This window comes from Ursus arctos, unplaced genomic scaffold, assembly GCF_023065955.2.
Source record: "Ursus arctos isolate Adak ecotype North America unplaced genomic scaffold, UrsArc2.0 scaffold_3, whole genome shotgun sequence".
NCBI lineage: Eukaryota > Metazoa > Chordata > Mammalia > Carnivora > Ursidae > Ursus > Ursus arctos.
The window spans coordinates 90,373,429-90,393,338 of NW_026622985.1; the positions used below are offsets into that span (position 1 = coordinate 90,373,429).

At 45.1% G+C, this 19,910-nt stretch overlaps 1 protein-coding gene across 1 annotated transcript; it reads right to left on the reverse strand.

Moving 5' to 3' along the window:
* Positions 1-13,995: 13,995 nt before the first annotated feature.
* Positions 13,996-19,743, reverse strand: PRSS58 (serine protease 58). Its single transcript, XM_048213141.1, has 5 exons — positions 19,704-19,743; positions 17,864-18,002; positions 17,380-17,636; positions 14,240-14,379; positions 13,996-14,145 (listed from the first exon to the last, which is right to left on the reverse strand). Exons 1-5 carry the CDS (start codon positions 19,741-19,743, stop codon positions 13,996-13,998), a joined length of 726 nt encoding a protein of 241 aa, XP_048069098.1.
* Between the last annotated feature and the right edge of the window lie 167 nt (positions 19,744-19,910).

The following is a 19,910-nucleotide window of genomic DNA, read 5'->3' on the forward strand; positions in this document are numbered from 1 at the left end:
GGCTCCTGGGGTCTGGAGCATCTCTCCTATGGATGGCCACTCAAGAAGTATGGATTTATATGTGCCTCTACCTGTGCCAGGCACCGTGCCATGGGGGAGGGCCAGACCGGGGCTCTTCTGAGCTGATTATCCTCCAGATTCTGAGTGGTGCCGCTTACATAACTCTGGAGGTGTGAGGTGCCCAGAGGGTGCAGAGCAGACTGCTCTTGCCCCGGAGCAGGGACCTGACCTGACATTCCCAGGAGCAGATCGTTTAGACTCTTCCACCCCAACCTCATGCCAGAGTCTTCCCTGGGGGTTTGGTTTTTCCCTGCTTTCCCTTCCTTGTCTCTATTTCTCTCTCTCTCCCTTTCTGCACCCCCATCCCTGTATCCTTGGGTGTCCTTACTGAGCACTCTGCTCTCTGGCACCTGCCCCACCCCAGTTTTTATGGGCATTTTCTGTATCTGGAACTGGGGCATAGCAGGGGGTGGGGGGCGAGACTGATAACATGCAGCAGAGGAAGGAGAGAAGTTTCTGAGGGGGTGTCTGGGGAAGGCTATGATTTCCATCTCCTGGAGGAGTCTCTGCTAGTAATCCCTGGAAGGACACATAGAGGTGAAGGAACCATAATCAGCTTTCCAGATGGGCGAGTCTGGGTCAGCCTTAAGTTTCTGCACATTCCTGGGGAGCAGCGAGGAGGAGGAGGAGGGGAGGGGAAGAAGAGGGAGAAAATGGGAGATAAATGTAAACTGGCCCGTGGGCGGCTTGGTGCTCTACCCTTCCTTCCATGAATTGCCTGCCAGAGAAGTCACATTTAGTGACTCTCGCTCCACTGGAGGCTTGGCCCAGGGTCCCTACTGACAAGTGCTTTGGTATTCAAACCATAAAAGCACAGAAAGAATGTTAGAATATTAGAACACGAGAGTGGAAAGGAATTTTACCCACTTAACTTTTGGATGAGGAAAGGAAAATACCAAGAGGTAAGAAGAGTAGTGCCTGATGCCCCGCGCAGTCAGGAGCCGAGCTAACACCAGCACACAGGGGCCCTGCCCCCAGGCCACTGCTCTTTCCATTATTTCCTTAGGTTACAGACACCCGACGGGCGCCCAGCCACCCACAGTGTCTTTCCACCATAGCTTGCCCTGGTGGAGGGAATTGTCATCTGCTGACTGCTTCTTAGGGAGGGGACCCACATCTCACTCTATGCCTGGCATTTTTTTCTGTCCAGGCTCCGACATAGCTGAGCCAAAGCTGGAAATCACCTCACTGATTCCCAGGGTCTTCTCTCCATCAGACAATGAAGAGGCTCTGAGAAATTAACAAGGACATGTGCCCAGGAGGCACCCCCAGCACAGAAACTGGACCACACATCCCACAGGAATTCAGCTCAAACCATGGTGGACAGGAGCTAGAGGATCTGTTCATGCCTCATTCAGGGCATGCATACTCTTTTCATTATCTATTGAGCTCATCAAAGCTGGTAAGTACCCAGCCGATATTGTTGGCAGCTGCCGTGAGCACCTGAGTAGGAATTGGGGAAGGAAGGGGCTTACCTCGGCCCAGGATGGGAGCAGGGCCAAGACCGGAGGAGGAGACTGGGGAGGCACTGACCTTGAGGAGCAGGAATCCAGGGAGGAGATAACAGGAGTGTCAGAGACACTCCGATCCCAATCGCATTTGGGGATTAAGGCTAAGGGAGGGGGAGGCAGGGAGACAGGTCAGCCAGCCCTGTAAACCAAGATGGGGCCAGGATCCCTTATCCTGAAATCTGTCTACCTGCCAGTGGGCCCGCCTGAGGGAGGGAGCTGGGAGCCAGTGCCTGCAGCCTTGGGGGTTTCTGCTCCTGGGCTCCCTCTGGCGGCCTACTGGGCTGTTCTTTCCCTGTTCACCTTTTCCCCCAGTTCTGGTTTGCTCCCTGCTCCCAGCCCTCTTCCCTTGCATTGTCTGCTCCCCAGAGCCACTCTCTCCACAGTAAACTCAGAATGCAATGCATGTGGCTTGCTAGGTGAGGACACCTCTGTGTTGGCACGTATATATTTCTGGTGTTCAAGATGTGTGATTTGGGCAATGCTTCCCAGAGCATCCTCCCCTGCCCTCTCTGGAGTGAAGAGGTTGGGAATAGGTAAGAGAGCAAAAGCCAAAAGAGAAGCAGCACATGTTACTTAGAATGAGGGTGATGGACATTTTGTGCACAATTAGATTATGCACATTTGAAATCATCTGACATAGAAAATATTAACAAACCCACTTTATATGCAAAATTGTACATAATGAAAATGAGCGTTTTTTTAAAATCAAGAACCACAAGCTTTCAAAGTTATCAAGCCCACTGAGTTAGAAATTGTATTCTGTTGTCAGCACAGGGCACCAGTAACTGTTACTCTTTGCCAGAATCACGTGGACCATATTGTTTAAGTATTTATATGTCAGCAGATTAACAAAAATATTGACTCTAGGAGGCACAAAGCCCTAAAACGCCAGGCCACAGCTGTTCCCTGGTGTGTGGGCTCCCCCGGGTGATGGGTCTGTGTTCTCCCCTTGCTCCAGTTCCCTTCTTCCTTCATCAAGGGTCCGTGAAGGCACAGACACCTCTCCAGGAGCACAGACACCTTACCGGGAGCACAGACTTGAATACAGTGCAATCCCAGGGCTTGAAATAGTATGTGTCCCCATGGTTTTGTCTGTAAAATGCTGAGGGTGAAGAGAGGGTCTTTTTTTTTTTTTTGAGATTTATTTATTTATTTTAAAGAAAGAGAGAGAACACAGGTGGGAGGGGCAGAGAGAGAGGGAGAGAGAATCTCAAGCAGACTCCATGCTGAGCGAGGAGCCTGAAGTGGGGCTCGATCCCAGGGCCCTGGGGTCGTAACCTGAGCCAAGACCAAGAGTCAGACAGTTAACTGACTGAGACACACAGGCACCCTGAGAGCTATTTTCCCAGATTATTGGTTTCCAAACTTTCTGAAAAACGAGGCCTATTGCCAATGTTAGAAAGTTATGAGAACTTGTGATTTTCATCTCAGCCGATGACTAAGAGAGAGATAAAGGGAGGTAAATCCTGCCATAAATTCCATCATATGTAAATTGAATTGGCAATTTACCATCGACGTGACAGATGTCAACTCACTAAGTACTCCTTCTGCGCCAAACACTATTCCAAGATTTTTTGTGTGTATGAATCTATTTACTCCTACAAAATCACTCTCATTATTATCTTCATCTTCGAGATGGATAAACTGAGTCCCAAGGTCGCAGTGCTAAGTAGTGCCAGCACTGGGCATTGTCAGGAAAAGGTAACCGAAAATCAAAGCTCCTCCCAACTCAGGAAATCTCTCCCCAGAAGTAGAAAAGAAAGACAGCAGTCTTATTATTGAATAAGCATTAAATCATGTTCATCCCAGGCATCTTGTTAAGATATTGCCAAGACAGGCAGGTCTTTTATATAAGCCATCAGACACAACTCATTGCATACACGTTCTCGAGATAAGTGATAACCAGTCCTCAGATCAGAGGCTGGAGAGGACATCCTGGAGTCACTTGCTAACTGGGGGGGTCCATCCGGGTTTACCCACAGGGCAAGTAATCTTGCCATATCTTTATGACAGGGCGTCATTTTGCAACTTGGTATGAGGCATGTGCTCTAAATCGAGGGACAGGCTCATTCTGATGTTTGTATTTCAAAGAGATGATTGCAGGTCCTGGAGAAAAACATTTCTGGGTGATTTACATATATTCCAAAGAAAGAGAGAAAACTTAAAATTACAAGTTTTCTAGAGTAAATGCTCTAAGAAAATGGGCAGGAGGTAAGTCTCTTCCCTTATTTTCAACAGTGAAAATTGAGTCTCTTATGTTTAATTCATTAGTTGCCCTTACAGAGGAGAACATGGGAATTGGAAATGAAAGCCCATTGTCTACTGCCCAGCGTGTGGCCTCTGTGTGTGTGTGTGTGTGTGTGTGTGTGTGTGTGTGTGTGTGTGTGTGGCATACAGGGGAGAGAAGCCTTTGCTCAATTTACCAGTCTGCTTGCTTACATTGAGATGTTTGAATCCCTTGCGGAGATTTGAGGTGCGGATTCAGAACCACTACTGTCTGTGTTCAGGTGTTCGGAATCCCTGGGACACAGTTGAGAGGGTGCAGGCCACGTACCTTCACTAAAGCACTCGGTGAAGGTGGAGAGTGTGTGCCTGCCTGTGTGAGGGCTGTTGGCACACAGGAAACAGGAAACCTCAGTGAGAAAATGAGATAAAATAGTGTGTTTCCCGAAAAAGCCACTCCCTTTTGAGTTTTGGGCCTAGAGTGTCAGCTACTAATTGCCACCTTATAGACCTGATCGTGTTCTCCTGGCCCTGACCCACTGCCTCGCTGGAGAAAGCCCGTGGGGCCAGGGAATGGGACTGTTGTCCATTCTGTGGGGCTGGGCACTCGTGGTTACCGTGAGTACAGGTCAGAGGCCAGGCAGCAAAAGCCCCTCCGTGGGTTGGGGAGGGAACGAGGGACCAGGAGGCACAGAAAGTTTTGCTCGCTGATCCCAGCTTTGCTGAGATCCTCCCTGGCATAGCACCCCACGGGAAAACATTGCTTCCATTCCCAGGAGCCTCCCATTGGCATTGTTCATGGGCTCTCCTCTTCGGGATTTGGCTGCAGCTGATTATTTGGGGAGTCACTGCTGCCCTCGAGACCTTTAGCCTGGCCTGACTGTATTTCAGATGCCACTGAGAGCTTGGTGGAGCAAAGGCCCAGATGGGTGCTGGTAGCTCGCGGACAGACTACAACCCTGCACTGCATCCTGCGGAATTCCCAGTACCCCTGGCTGAGCTGGTACCAACAGGACCTCCAGGGGCAACTGCAGGTGCTGGCCACGCTGCGGAGTCCTGGGGATGAGGAGGTCGTATCCCGTCCGGGAGCAGATTACTGGGTCAGGCGGGTCGACAGCACGGAGCTGAGGCTGCATGTGACCAATGTGACCCAGGGCAGAACTCTTTACTGCACCTGCAGTACAGACACAGTGAGAGAGCCCCCTTGGACGAGTGAATACAAACCATCCCGGGTTGCCAGCCACAGACCCAGCCTCCTCCTCCTCCACCCGACTCCTCTCCGCTTCCCCACATCCTCCCTTGTTGCCTCTCCTCTACAAGCAGACTCTTCCTTATGCTCTGCCTGCCCAGCACAGCGCAGGTTAATCCACCGATTTAACCCCTGATGGGCTCTGTTGCAGACCTTGCTCTGCCACTTGGGAGCTTTGGGAAAGACTTTGTCTCCTTGAATCCTGGTTTCTGTGCCTGTAAAGTAGAGACAGTAACTCTACCCAGTGCCGAGGATCAAACGGCACAATTCTCCGCAGTGTGGCTGGGTAACAAGCATATGCGTTTTATTTATTTATTTATTTATTTATTTATTTATTTATTTATTTTAATGATTTTTTATTATATTATGTTAGTCACCATACAGTACATCCCCAGTTTCCGATGTAAAGTTCGATGATTCATTAGCATACGCATTTTAATACCAGTATCGACGACGCCCAGAGGGGTGCTGGAAAGAAACCTGGAGAAATTCTGAGAGCTCAGAAAGGAGGAAGAATGAGTATCTCAATGTGTAGCCCCTCACTCACACCCCTAGAATGAACACCCACTTTTTCAATTAGATCCCCATACTGGGTGCTCGCCACCACCTAAACATCTCACCCCCCAATCTCAGGTTGATCTTTTTAAAAGTAGGTCCTCAGAGAGAGCCTGACCTAGAAAGGACTAGGGTCTGGATCCACAGTGAGGGCTCACCAAACATTGACTAAGCAGCCATGGTTCAGAACTGGGTCTGCCACCTGAGCGAGGCCATACCTGGAGTGAGGGTGGAGCAGGGAGGCTCAGATCCCAGGCGAATGGCCCAGAAGCAGCAAGGCAGGTGCACTGCGGGAGAGAGGCCCAGATCCTGGGAGCTCTGCAGAGATGGGAGGTCCGAAGGCGGCTGTAGCGGCAGCACTCCGCTTCTAGCTAGGAGCAGCTCTAGCCCAGAGCGTGTGGACCAGAGGAGCAGGTAACTGGGGAGCAAGGTGGGCGTGAACGAGAAGACATTTCAACGCTCCGTCTCTGATGGCTGTCTGGGTGGCTGTGGCCCAAAGCTGCAGGCAAGCACGCTTTACGCAGGGCTTGTGGGGAGGGAGGAATTTTGTCCACCAGGGGGCACCATCTGCCCATAGTTCTCTGTGATCTGCTCAGGGTCTGGCATGGATCACAGGTGTGAGTCTTCCCTCACCGTCCCCCTACCCCCACTCCGGTGTTGTGGTGAACACCTGCCCAGCTCTAGAGGACTACAACAGTGATGGGAGCAGGTCTAGAGCCTGGCCAGAGTCCTGGAGACGTGGATACCTGTGTTCTCTCCTCCCTCCTGGAAGGGTACCTCTGATCCTTGGTCAGAGGCCACCTAGAGGCTGTTAAATACAGGGATGGTGGCGCAGGGAGGCCTGGACCACCTGCCCTTAAGGAAAGCTGAGGCCCTCTGCTTGCAGCTTTCCAAACAACTACAGCCAAGCACCATCTTTCTGATGGGAGCCCTTCAGCCTCTGTCCCTGGGAGCTCCGTGGCGACTTCCTAGATCCAATCAGCTCACTTGGACCATGACCTATGCCTTAATACCAGTGCCTCGACCCTTGATTCCTTGGTGACTAAACTAGCCCTCTTAGACTGGCAGATGTTAGGGGCCCAAACAATGCTTTTTGATTAGATTATGTTATTTACCCGTCGTTATTCCGATAGGAAATACCGGTCTTGTGATGTGGTCTCCTGTCTGCAGGCTGGGGTGAGGGATTTGTCCATGTCTTTGGGAAGTGTATTTAACCTCATTTTCTCATCCAGTACTTTCAAAGGCCCAATTAGGCAAGTACCACCATTTGTGGCTTTTTATTTTTGTTTTTATTTTAATAGGGAAATGGATGCTCAACACCTGGGACAACTTGCCTGATGGCACACAGCCAGCACTCAGGTCCGGGAATTCCGAGTTAGACCTGTGACTCTGAGTCAGCCTTGTTGCGTCATGAATGCATTGCCACTGTACTGAGGCAGGTGTGACACTCAGGCATCTCTGCCCCTTCCAGAAAGGCAGCGCCCGTCATGTTGCAGACGTGGTCGGAGAGCACAGGGACGTCCCCACGCGACGTGGCAGCAGGTCAGGGGAGTGTCCTGCAAAGACACTCAGTACCCCACAGACTTGTCCTAGGGTTCAATGGGTCCAGATGGGAGTAGACGGAATTATAGTAATGACATCTAATCATTTGGAGGGGAAGGTAATATATGTTATGATGGTATAAATTGGATTCTGCTCTGTCTCTCCGTAGTTTGGATTCGTTTTAAGTTCGTGGACTTCCACAGCTGGCCAGTGAATATAGTCACCTAAGGTAGCCATCTCTCTGTTCTTCTCTTAGTCATCCTCTCAGTTAATCGGTATATGCATAAAATACCCACTCCGTTTTCAGTATTTTACCAGATATGGTGTGAACTTTCAAGAAATAGGAGGCATGTTTCTTCTTTACCTCCTCCAAATTTTGCCCCTCTTCTTACCTTCCTTATTCCTTCATTTAGAAGGTCCTCGGAGAGCAGAAAGCATGAGCTCAAAGTTTCACTTGCAGCTCTGAGAGGCAGAGGAAGGAAGATGAGTGTCTTTGTTATAATTCAGATTCCTGAGCCCCGAGCAGAAACACAGTCCATATTTACGGCCCCTATGCCATCATTTAAGGGCCCCTGAGCAGGAGAGCAATTATGGGGCTAATGTGAAGTAGGGGCTTAGATACAGGTGCACTTGGGAAGAGAGAGCTGGTAATGGGTTAATAATTTTTAGAGCTTCGGATCCATGCAAGTCCTTTGAGTTTAGACACATGTCTGTCCGTAGCACCCTGGTGGGGCTTGTTAAGGATAAACTGGGATAAACTGCATGAACTGGGTTCCGTAGACAGAGAATCCCAGCATGGATTAACAGTTAGCTAAACAGAAGAGAGAAGCATAGAATACCGGAAAACTTTACAAAATAATATAATAGGATTGTGAATTTAAATTTATTTTTCTACTTTTGTGGGTTCTCCCCATTATATACAATGAGTGTTTAGGATTTCTGAAATCAGGGAAACACTTCAAAAACAAAGCAACCCTATCTGGCAATCTCCTACCTAAGTGATACTACAATGTACTTATCTTGAAGTTATAGTTTTAGACCTCTACCCAAATAAATACAATAACGTTGTAAAACTTCCTTTCTGTATATCTAAGGGCCTCTCCCATACATACTGGGAAAGGCACAGGTGCCTGAGGAAAGGGAACATATATTGGTAAATTCTATCAGAATGTTCTTTGCTCTCTGATATAACCTGATATATTTATTGATTGATTGTGTATGTGGACATGAAAATAGTTTCCATCCTAACTGAAGAAAGATAAACTCAGATGTAAAGAAATGGCGACAGATTACCAGTAATCCAGTGGCAAAGATTTAAGTGGGATTATCATACATTGAGTGCCTACTATGTGCTAAATATTCTGCTCCATGCCTTACATAAATTATCCTATTTAGAAGAGTATTATTGGTCCCATTTTAGAGATAAACTAAAATAAGATAGGTTAAATTCCTTAATGCCTGAGGACACACAGCTGGTAGTTGTGGAAGTTGGGGTTAAATACCAAATTGGATCCCAAAAGTGGGCTCTTTCATCTGTGCTAAGCCCAAGATCATCCTTTTGGGGATCTAGAAATGAGATAAACTCATCCTGGAGGGGCAGATGGTGAAAATCAGAGTGGGGGGATAACAAACACTGGGGAGAGTCAGCTAAGCTGACAGGATCCAGATAGCAAAGCATATTGAAGTGAAGGTGGAAGGGAAGTCAGGCAGGTGGCCAGCAGAGGGGCACAGGCCAGGAAAACCAGCTCTAGGGCAGGCAGTCAGCAGCAGGCCTCCTATGGGTTTCCAGAAACATTTGGGAAGGGTCAGCCCAAGGCTTATAGGAGCTGGGGAATCAGACAAGCTTGTCAAGACAAAGACAGCATTAATGGAACTGGGATAAAAGGGGGGGAGGGGAAGTGGCTTCATTGCAGGAACAGAACAGAAGCCCAGTTACTAAAATTGGGCTATTTGAGTAGAAAAGTATAACAGCAAGTTTGGTTTGGTGACAAGGTAAACTTCTTTTCACCAAGGATAGCATTGGACCCATGTCTTGGGCTGCTATTGTAGATGGGGCTCTAGAGATTATAGGTGTGTCAACTAAGCGGCTTAAGGTAGGAGTTTGGGGCTACAGAGAGCCAGGCAAAAGCAAGTTTGGATGCGTGTTTTATAGCTGAAGCAAATCCTACAAGTGATTTACTAACACTTAATAATCTTTTAAAAACAAACCACCACCAACGAACAACCAATCACAGACTGGGAAAGAGAGACAACAAGGAACATGGGTTCGATTGTAAGTCAGAGTAGCTTCCAGAAACCCCAAAGTGAGATAAGGAAGGTGCCTAGTACTGCTGAGTTTTCAAAGGGCCTGGGGTGATGACCTCGGGCTCCTTGCCAGTGTCAGGCCCTAGGCTTGCTTCTCTTATCCCCATCTTTAGCTTCCCGTGGGCAACTTGATTCTATACCAGTTGTTGTAGCCAAAATGACTTCAAATCAAGGCTTTTTCTTCCACCCTGATTCCCTATTGAACAGAGCTCATTTTATGGTTTCTGAAACCCTCCTGTCCTGGAAATGAAGGCGCAGGAGAAGAATTACAAATTGTAAGAAGTCTTGAAATTCTCATCAGTGCGGTGGCTGGCATTAATTTCTGTGCACAAGCATAAGCTCTAGCCTAATCTCCACTTTGTTTTTGTTAAGATTCTGGCCTATCCATCCTCATTTAGCTTTTGGGATCACAGCTTTTCAGCCTTGAGAACAGTGGTTATAGGGGGTATCCCCTTACTCAATGGAACATCGCACTCTCCAAATCCTAACATTTTATTATCATTTGAGGAAACTAATGAATGACCCCCCCCCCATTTTCTCCACATAACTTCTGAACAAATTGAGAGAGACAAAGGAGTAAGGCAGATGGGAAGGGAAATTTCTGGCAATGTTACTTATAGAGCTGATAGAGAATATGTCTTAGATACATGGCAACACGGAATTCCCAAGGCTGTAACTTAAAATTAGAAAGATGTATTCCATCATTCAGGACACTGAGTGGCGGATTCTACCACATTTCCTGCTAAAAACATAAAGTGCACATAAAAAGCCTGCACAGAACACTACAGGTGTCACACGTTCCTCCTCTTACAGTGACCTTTGTCCCCCACTAAAGGGCCTCTCAGATTTTAGTTTAACTTGTTTAAGGAAAAGAGACAAATGTCAAGTTATTAAGTTCATCTGCCTCTCTTACTCTTAAAATGGAAACAAACAAACAATATTATCTGATGTTTTGGGACCCTAAAGAGGATTCTTTTGGAACCCAGCACCCCAAAGAATGAACCTTGTTCTAACATTGAGTCTCCCTTCCAGCCCATACAAAGATGACCTGAGTCTATTTACTTGGTGACTTGTGCTCTAGGGAAAGAACATAGCTGAATTTTTTGAGATTCTTGTCCTGAATTGATACTAATTTGTAGTGTTGTGATGCTGGGGAAGACTTATAATCAGTGTTCTCCTCTGATCAGAGTGGGGCTTATGAAAATTGAGGCATAATTGGATTTTTTTCCTAAGTCTTCCCTAGAGTGATTCAATGGGACTCTGAAACCATCTAGAATTTATTTCCACAGTACTTATGTGCACTGGCAGGGGTGGAAGGGGTACATTTTTTTTCCCCACAACTGGTAGAATTTCTACAATATCCCTCAGGCCTGTGAAGTAAACTTTTGTTGTAGAAAGGGCTAAGAGAAAGTTGATGGAACTTCCCCTTAGTAAATCTAAAACATCAGCACATTGCAGAGGCCAGTACTACCAACACAGACCTGAAATATGCTGGGTGATAATTGGAGTTATAATTTCATTTGGTTCTTCAGTTGGTCACGTCAGAAGAGTGGTGGGGAATGATAGTGTTGAGTATGGCGTGGTAACTCCAATTATAGTTGCTGTTCCGTATGTGGCTCTTTACTAGAGCAAATAAACACAGTCTTTCACACTCAGTATGCATCTATCCATCTGGAAAATGTATTTTTGTACATTGCATTGAGAAGCTCAGAATTAATTAGCTTTCATTTGTCAGGGACAACAGTACATTTTTACCTCCACGCTCAGGCAGTCATCATTGCTCTGCCCCTGACTCTGGATATAGTCTTTAAGGAACTTGACAATCTCAAAGGGTACCATGCTAATCTGTGGTATTAATGATAGCACGTGGGTAGGATGAGATAACAGGAAGTAGCAAGTTCCCTGGTGTCTTGGAAAGACAGATATGTGGTAGTGGGTAGGAGATATTACCAGTGAACCTTGCGGGTGTATGTTGGATTCCTCTACTGAAATGAATGCATTGTTATTCTTGTGCTCCCTACTATGAAGAATGATACCTAAAGACGTCTACATTTTATAAGCAACATATATCTCATTAGGATATCATGCTCTGAACCATTTAATGAGCGATCTAGAAAGTTGCTAGTTTAGGAAGAGACTAAGGCAAAAAAGACTTTTCAGCCACCCCAGGTTGAAGTACAATTGACTCTGTTCCTTAGGTGTAAATTCTGTAGATCCAATGCTTCTAGAAGTATCTCTAGTGTACTAAATGAAGCTTATGGCAAAGCCTAATAAGAAAATCAAAATCAAGGTCCCAAAACATGGTAGCAAGGTCATGCTCCTTTTTCCTTTTTGGGAAATAGCTTCTGGCTTGCCACCGGGGTCTCGTGGAGGCTAAATGCCTGACTCCTGATCCCCAGTTGGCCATGAAACTTGCTCTGTCTAGGTGCCGCTACCTGACTCTGTCATTGACTTGGATAGCTTAGCAACATTCCATCCTCAACTTGCAGTGTAAATAGAACAGAGGTAATTAGGCCCTGAAAGTCCAAATAAGTTGCACAAGCAATTGCTCCTGGAGATCTTTCCTGAAGCCACACTGTGACCTCAAAGAGGTTTCATGATAAACCATTCAGTGAGGGTGGAAAGACTTCACCGGTTGATTGCATGTCTACTACTGTGATAATAAAACCCCTCAGACGGATGCCCTGAAGGAAAGAGAAGAATGAGATTCTTCTCAATTAACACATCTCGTAGTTTTCTTCCTTGAAGTTGAGGTTTATGTGAATTTCTTGGGCGTGGCTTATGGCCTGCCAGGACAGACACTCAGAAGGAGGAATTAGCTGTTTGGGGAAAAATCATTTAGTAGGATTTTTCAGGGTGAGCTTAGAGCAGCAGAATATTGTATCCCATGAGAATTCTCACCAGAATGCTTTCAATTCAGCAGACTTTAATAATGGGATAGATAAGCAGGTCTGTTCTGAAGTCCTGCTTCACTCTCTCGAGTGTTTTTAGTGACTCCATAAACAACCAATGGTATCAAATGGAGCATAGGTAGGGACTGTCTAAAAGTCTCACCTGGCTACTACCACTGCTGCAAATCTGTCCTATGCCCCAGTGCCAGTGTCAGTGACCAATCTCAGCCCTGATATAGTCCTGATGTAGAACTGTACCCCAGGTACCCCAGCAGCCCCTTTCAACATAGAGGAAATGGCTGTTGTCCTCACTGAAAATAATATAGTCTACATTTGGACTGTCTATCCCTTGCCACCTTCCCAGCACCACCATCCTTGAATTAACTGAATGCCTTATGTACCCACAACAGAGGAATGTATTCTCCAACCAGGGGAGTCACTGTACAATGATAGGGGTGAGACAGTAGGCTGATGCCCATGGAATTCAATGAACTTGACATAGGCTTCATCACCTAGAATCAACTAGTCTTTTAAGATACCAGGATGAACTATGGAAATCGTAGCACCATTTTAAGGTGGGAAACATCTCCAGAGCACCCTCTTGCAGAAACCATCTGTTTCTCCCGTAGTTAAAATGTCAGTTAATAACATGCATGAAGGTGAAGCTCACAGTTGCCTTTATAATCCATGCACAAAGGGTTGCTTTTCAACACTGCAAGCTAGGCTTTACTGAGAGGGTTTCGAATCCTGGAGAGGACAAGATTTACTGCTGGAACTCTGTTTCCTGAGAGGAGTCGCCTTGTCCCCTAGCTGGACTGTCAATTTTCAACAGTCCCCCTGTAGTGGCCACAGGCAAAACGCTCTAAAATTCAGTTTGGCTTCTGTGCCTTTGATCCTCAGTAACTATCAATTAAAACTCTCAGGTGGTAACTGAAGCTACTGCAGGGGTAAGGTGAAAAGAGAGGAAGAAAAATGCAAGAGTAACAGGTGGAGAGAATGGAGTCCCTGTGGCAGCTGGCATAGTAGAAGGGGCAAGCATGTGTTGACAAAATCTGGCCCAGACTCCCTGTTTCATCTGCTCTGTCCTATGCCCCAGTGCACTTTTGTAGTAACCTCTCATGGCTCAAGTCTCTACCCAGAACCCTACAAAATGAATGACCGGAATCTATGGCTGGTCTTGAGAGTCATAGGGACAAGGAGAAGCTAAGGGCAATACCTCCTACAGGTTACCTCCCGAACCTTCTCCCTCACCTATACTTCTAGTTAGCTCACTCTTTGTCGGGCTTCCTTTTCCCTTCTGGCATGTGTAACTTGCCAAAAGCACACATTAACTCAATGCAAGTTTAGGGGTTTTGTCACCCCAAATGGCTGAGTGGCCTTTTTTTCAATAGGTCAGTGATCCCTTTGTTAGGGATTGTGTTCTAACTTCATAAACTTCATACTGCCTAAGGGGTATGGAGTGTGTCATATTTGTCCAAAGGGGAAGAAGAAGGGTTGTCATATATAGTCGCAAGACGGGGATGTACAAATCACCCACTCTGTCGGGCAGAAGTGAGACAGGCATGTCCAGTGCAACCGAGGGCATCTATTTAGGCTTGATTGTGAGTCTGGACATAGGGACGGATTGTGTCACGTGATCTAGACTTCCTGCCATGGCAGCTCAGTAGCTTTCCATTGTATGTCTAATCCAGGACAAGTATTTAAAGATTCTGGTATAGATGCCAACATCAGCTCTCAAAACACAGCCATCTGAAAAAGTCAATATTCCTTGAAGTACCCCATTGCAGACTGCTGGGGCAGCCGTGACTTCCTGCCGGAACAAAAGGGACATAGGGTTATCTTATCATTATGGCAAAAGACACAAGAAATAAAATGGGAAAACTAAGGCATTAAGAGTACATTACCTTGCAGGGCAGCCTCCTTCCTGGCACAATGCCCAGGCACAGCATACTTTCCTGGATCCTGTAGGTTTTATAGGCCTCGAGGCACTCACTCCTGTAGATTATGGAGATGTTCACATTCTGCAGTGAGTCGGGCTCCTTGTCTAGAGGAAAGAAAGGTGTACAACTTCCTTAAGAGTTAGTAGATAACAAGCCTCCTTTTTTTCCTTGCCCTCTTTTTCAGCACATTTCTTCCTCTGGAAGAAAGGACAAAAGATCACACACTGAGAGAAATCACAGATGTGGCTGTTTGGACAGTAGGAAATGATCAGATTAACCATTTCTCATGATACAAGTGTCTATCTCTTTACAAAAGAGGTTAAGTTCCTGGAAGTTATATGTAAATATGAGACATCTCTGCAATGAAATGAAACAAATTGCTTTAAAATTTTCTAGAATTCTAAATGCTTAACTGCACTTGGATGGTATAGGCAGTTAAGCATCCAACTCTTGGTTTCGGCTCAGGTAGTGATCTCAGGGTTGTGAGATCGAGCCCCACGTCGGGCTCTGTGCCCAGTGTAGAGTCTGCTTTAGATTCTCTCTCCCTCTGCCCCTCCCTAAACCCTCGTGAGTGTGCACTCTTTCTCTTTCTCAAATAAATAGATCTTAAAAAAAAAAATTTAAAGAATAGCCTTTGACATGGAATTCTTTATTATTTTATTTTATTTTTTGAGCTTTCATGTTTATTATTTGTCCCATAGTTTAAATTCATCACTGTCTCCTTTTAAAATTTTTTTTATTGAAATATATTTGACATGGAACAATGTGTAAATTTAAGGTGTTCAATGTGTTTCTTTGATATATTTATAGACTGTAGTGTGATTGCCATCATAGCTAAACTTAGCACCTTTATCATGTCACATAATTATCATTTCTTTTTTATGGTGGGAATAATTAAGATCTAGTCTCTTAGCAAGTTTGATTATAATAGGATATTGTTTCTGTATTCAGTATGTTATGAATTAGGTCTCCAGGAGTTGTTTATCTACTAGCTGTAAGTTTATATCCTTAAACAACACCTATTTTACTTTTAGAATTTGAAGGAATCTAGAGAGCCTAGTTTTCATTTGTCAGAAAACCCCAGTATCTGCTAAAAAAAAAAAAATTACTTCGTAAGCTAGATCAAAATAAACTCACTTTTGGAGGCGGAGTGGGGTAAATTGTATCTCTTTTTGATATAAGGGTCATCACCCGGATGAATCAAACATACTGCTCAGCAGGGGGACATTTATTTTCAAACTCAAATTGACTCTCACAGGACAAAAAGTTTCTACTTGTGTAGAGGACATAATGCTAAGTGAAATAAGCCAGACACAGAAAGGCAAATCCTGTACAATCTCATTTCTATGTGGAATCTAAAAAAAGCCAAACTCACAGAAACGGAGAATACAATGGTGGTTGTCAGCGGCTGGTGGGTGGAAGATATGCAGGGGTGGGTTGTTGATCAAAGGGCACAAACTTTCAGTTCTTAGATGAATCAGGGCTGGAGACTGAATGTACAGTGTGGTGGCCATAGTTGATAATGCCAGACCGTGTACTTAAATACTCACACCACACACACATACATAAGGTGAATATGTGAGGTGATGGCTAAGTAGCTCGATTAGGGGCATCATTTCACATTGTGTGTGGGGGGGGGTAGTCAAAACATGACCCTATAAACCCTTAAATCTATACAATCTTCATTTTTCAATTATACCTCAACAAAGCTGGGGAAAAAAGAATTTCTACTTTTTTGATATATTCAAGGAAATGTCCCTCAAGATCTGAAGGTACTTACCAAAGAGCAGTTTAAAAAGTTTGGGGCAGCGGCAGCCCTGTTAGGATAAGTGTATAGCCACCTCCTGACTTCTACCAACGGAGAGTCTGGGTAGATGGACGGGTGTAATCTGACAGGCTTGGTCAACGTGAACCTCCTTTTCCTACTATGGTGTATAACATGTGATGTGTATTACATAGCAAAACAAACTTTCTCATGAGTTAAATTGTACGAATAATTCTTCCTAAAGGTCTATCATAGAACTATATAGTATATAGAGACCATAGTTCCATTTTCCTTAGAGTGAATCAGCCCCTCCTCCTATACTCATTACTCTCTTGATTAATAGCTACAGATAGTGGTTTTGAATTTGGAAAATACTGGAATGGGATAGTGGGAAGACAGGCTCAAAACTTAGAAGAGAGAAAGCTGTCTTAATTTGCTCAGTTTTTTCATGGAATCCGAAGCATGTGGTTAGAAGAAAGCGGAGGTCGAACATGTAAGTAAGGAGATTCAGAGTATATGGAGAGCTCTCACTGTTACAAATCATAGCCATTTTTTAATTTTGTAAAGAAATGAGTGAATGTTCAGAATGTTAACAGTCAAAAACGTTTCAGAAATATTTTTCTCTTTTCTTATTAAGTTAGCCACCATACAGTACATCATCAGTTTTTTTTTTTTTTAAGATCTTATTTATTGGAGAGAGAGAGAAACAGCAAGCACAAGTCAGTGGAGGGGCAGAGGGAGAAGCAGGCTCCCCACTGAGCAGAGTGGGATCATGACTTGAGCCGAAGGCAGACGCTTAACCAACTGAGCCACCCAGGTGCCCCTCAGAAATATTTTTCTTAAACTTTTCATTATTTTTTTGTATCACAGTCTTGCATTCAGAAGTTCCGCCTGACTTAGCACAGTATTATGTATTATCTTATGTTTAATACTTTAATATTATTTCACGATATTTCAAGGTTTTAAGTTTCTTTATTGCCCAGAACAGTTTGAAAAACATCTGATATAGTTTGTGCCACATTTCAGAGTTCAGAAAATTGATACTCCAAAGGCAAAGTGGCCAACTGTCACACAGCAAATTAGGACTAGAATACAAATGTCTTCTTCCCACTGACACCCTTCCTACCATGTCTGGAAGCAAAGATGATAGCAGGATACAGTGGAGGGAAAAGCTTGAAGGACTCCTTCAGAGAGGTACAGGGCAAAGGAAAAGAGATGACAAGGGTAAATTAAAAGGTTAGAAAGAAGCCTCACTGGGAAGAATTGCAGAAGCCTAGAGCAGAGAAGGGACAGAGTGTGTCCTACTCTGAGAGAAGAGGATTATCTTGAGGTCACTCACGGTCATCACATAGGTTGTAGGCCCACGTGGAGACCATGCACATGGTTTCTTCACGGACGGGTTCTTCAGGCAGGTCGACCAGTTTCACATAGTCATTGAGTTCAACACTTTCTCTCAGCTTGATTAACATGAGGTCATGCTCAATAGAAGTGATTGAGAAGTACGGATGAGGGATCATCTTCTCATAGCCAACTACTTGTATATCCTTTTCATTGTCGTTTGATGGATTTGTAACCCCTAACATCACCTGAAGCTTTCTGGAAGAACGTAGTTGTTTGAGAGAAGACTTGGCAGAGATTATTTATCCATCCTTAATGGGCCTTTATTAGCCCCTTCCCACAGACCTTTTTCTCTACCACTGGACACATCCCCAGAAGGCTTCCCTAACCCCACTTCATGAGGCAATGGTGCCAGGCAGGGATCTGTGTCTATGCCCAACCTGAGAACCCAAAGCACAAAGTGGCATCGGGGGCTTATTACTCACGGTAAGTTGCAGTGCGCAGCTGTGATCACCCAAAGGGGGTGGATCAGAGCTCCAACGCAGGGCAAGTAATCAGATTTCAAGTAGACCAGGTATGGGGGAGTCATGCTATTTCGGTAATCTGGATCAAAAGCCAGAGCAACTGGGAAGAGAAACATAGACAGGAAATTCTGAGATTTTTGCAGGGATCACTAGGAAAAACAAAGGAAAATTACTTAATAGGCTTAAGTTCCCCCTACCCTTCTCTCTAATACCTTTTTTTCTGTAAGCTAAAGTTGCAAACTGGCTTACTTTCTTCTAAAAACATGAAGAAAATGATAGAAACATACCAATTTCAAAAGATAAAGGTGTTTTCCATTCTGTTGTGAATAAATATTTTTCAGATTAAAATACAAGTTTTCTTAAATACCTTCTACAATTCAGTGAACATTGTTAAATCAACTCATGGAGAACTTACTGTTTTTACCTTTTTAAGAAGGCTTTTACCAGTCTCACCCCTTTCTCTCTACACTGATGCAGGGCAAAGCAATACAAGTGCCGTTTAAAGAACAGACAGACCGCTAACACAATCTGAGGAGGGGGAGATAAAGGATTCGTTCAACAAGTAAGTGTGAGCACCTGGTATGTGCCAGGCTCTGTTATCGGGTCTCGGGCTATATAGGGAACGAAGCAGAGAAATACCCTTGCCCTCACACATTCTGATGAGAGAAGACATTCCGTAACAGTAGACACAAAACATAAGTCGATGGTCTAGTGTATTAGATGGTGATTGATGCTGTGGGAAGAACAATAGAACAGGGAAAGAGGAAAAGGCAGTACCAGGGATGTGTGTGTGTGTGTGTGTGTGTGTGTGTGTGTGTTGAGGCATTCTGCAATATTACACAGTAGTCAGGATAGGTAGGCCTTGTGGACAGTGTGAGAGATGACCAGTGAAATGAAGATGGGAGGGGTTAGATCATTGGATATCTGGGGAACAGGGACCCAGATGGAGAAAACAGTTGGAACGAGAGTCCTAAGGGTTGTTGAAGGAGCATCATAGAGGCCAGAGTGGCTGGTGTGGCAGGTGAGGGGGAGAAGAGCAGGAAAGGATAGAAGTGAAAGCAGTGATGCAGGGCTTTGTAGAGTGTCATAAGGATGTGGGACTTTCTTCTGAAGGAGTGTAGAGCCGCATCAGGGTTTTGTGTAAGGCAGTGATGGTCATTTCCTTATGGAGAAGTGTTGAGTGTAGGAGTAGAAAGCAGAGAGGCCTGTTAGGGGATTCATGTGATAATCCGGGAAGAAGATGGTGTCTTGGCCATTGTGAGCAGTGGAGGTGGTGAGATGTGATTGGATTTGGGATATATTTAGAAGATAGAACCAACAAAATCTTCCAAACAGATTGAATGTGGGGTGTGAGAGAAAGAGATTTTATGAATGCCTCCAAGGTTTTCGCTTGAGTAACTGGAACCGGTTAGGACAGGACCAAAACCCCTAGAATGCTCTGCTGTGTCCATTAGTTGAAACTCTGTTTTCAACCCCTGCCTCTACTCCTCATTCCCTCCTGCCAGCAACAGTCCTGTTCTAGATGGGCCCAGAGCTGGGTCACAGTCTTCCTTGGGAACAGGTCTGGTATTAAGGTTTCAATGTCCGTGCCTCCCCAAAGAGCATACAAGCAATCAAGCTGAGGTGAGGCAGGCAGGCCATGTCACAGGTAGAAAGGTGGTGGGGACAAAGGCAGTGGTGAGGGAGAGTCAGGTCTACACTTGTAGTCTGGAACATGTCTCCTGTCTGTATCTGTCTACCTTTCACGATTCCCCCAGAACTTCTCTTTGGCAAATAAAGAGAAAAATGTGAAGATACTCACCAGGCAGGTTCAAGAGAGCCCAGAAGAGGATAAAATTCATATTGATGTCAAAAGCCTTTTCAAAGGATGAAGTTCAGCTCAGAGTCTCTGGAAAGGATGGAGAGGAGGGATGGAAAAAGACTAAGTAAGATAGAGCAAAAAGGGGGTCTAAGGTTGAAAATAAAAATATCTGAATTCTTTCAGTGGCAGGATTCAGTTCCTGAACAG

Bases quoted from the DNA above. Each gene is read 5' to 3' on its own strand.
- PRSS58 (XM_048213141.1), bottom strand. From the start codon at position 19,743: ATGAATTTTATCCTCTTCTGGGCTCTCTTGAACCTGCCTG. The intron at 17,637-17,863 runs GTGAGTAATAAG...ACGTTCTTCCAG, and splicing joins GCTGCGCACTGCAACTTACC to AAAGCTTCAGGTGATGTTAG. The intron at 14,380-17,379 runs GTGAGTGACCTC...TCTTTCCTCTAG, and splicing joins CTACAACCTATGTGATGACC to ACAAGGAGCCCGACTCACTG.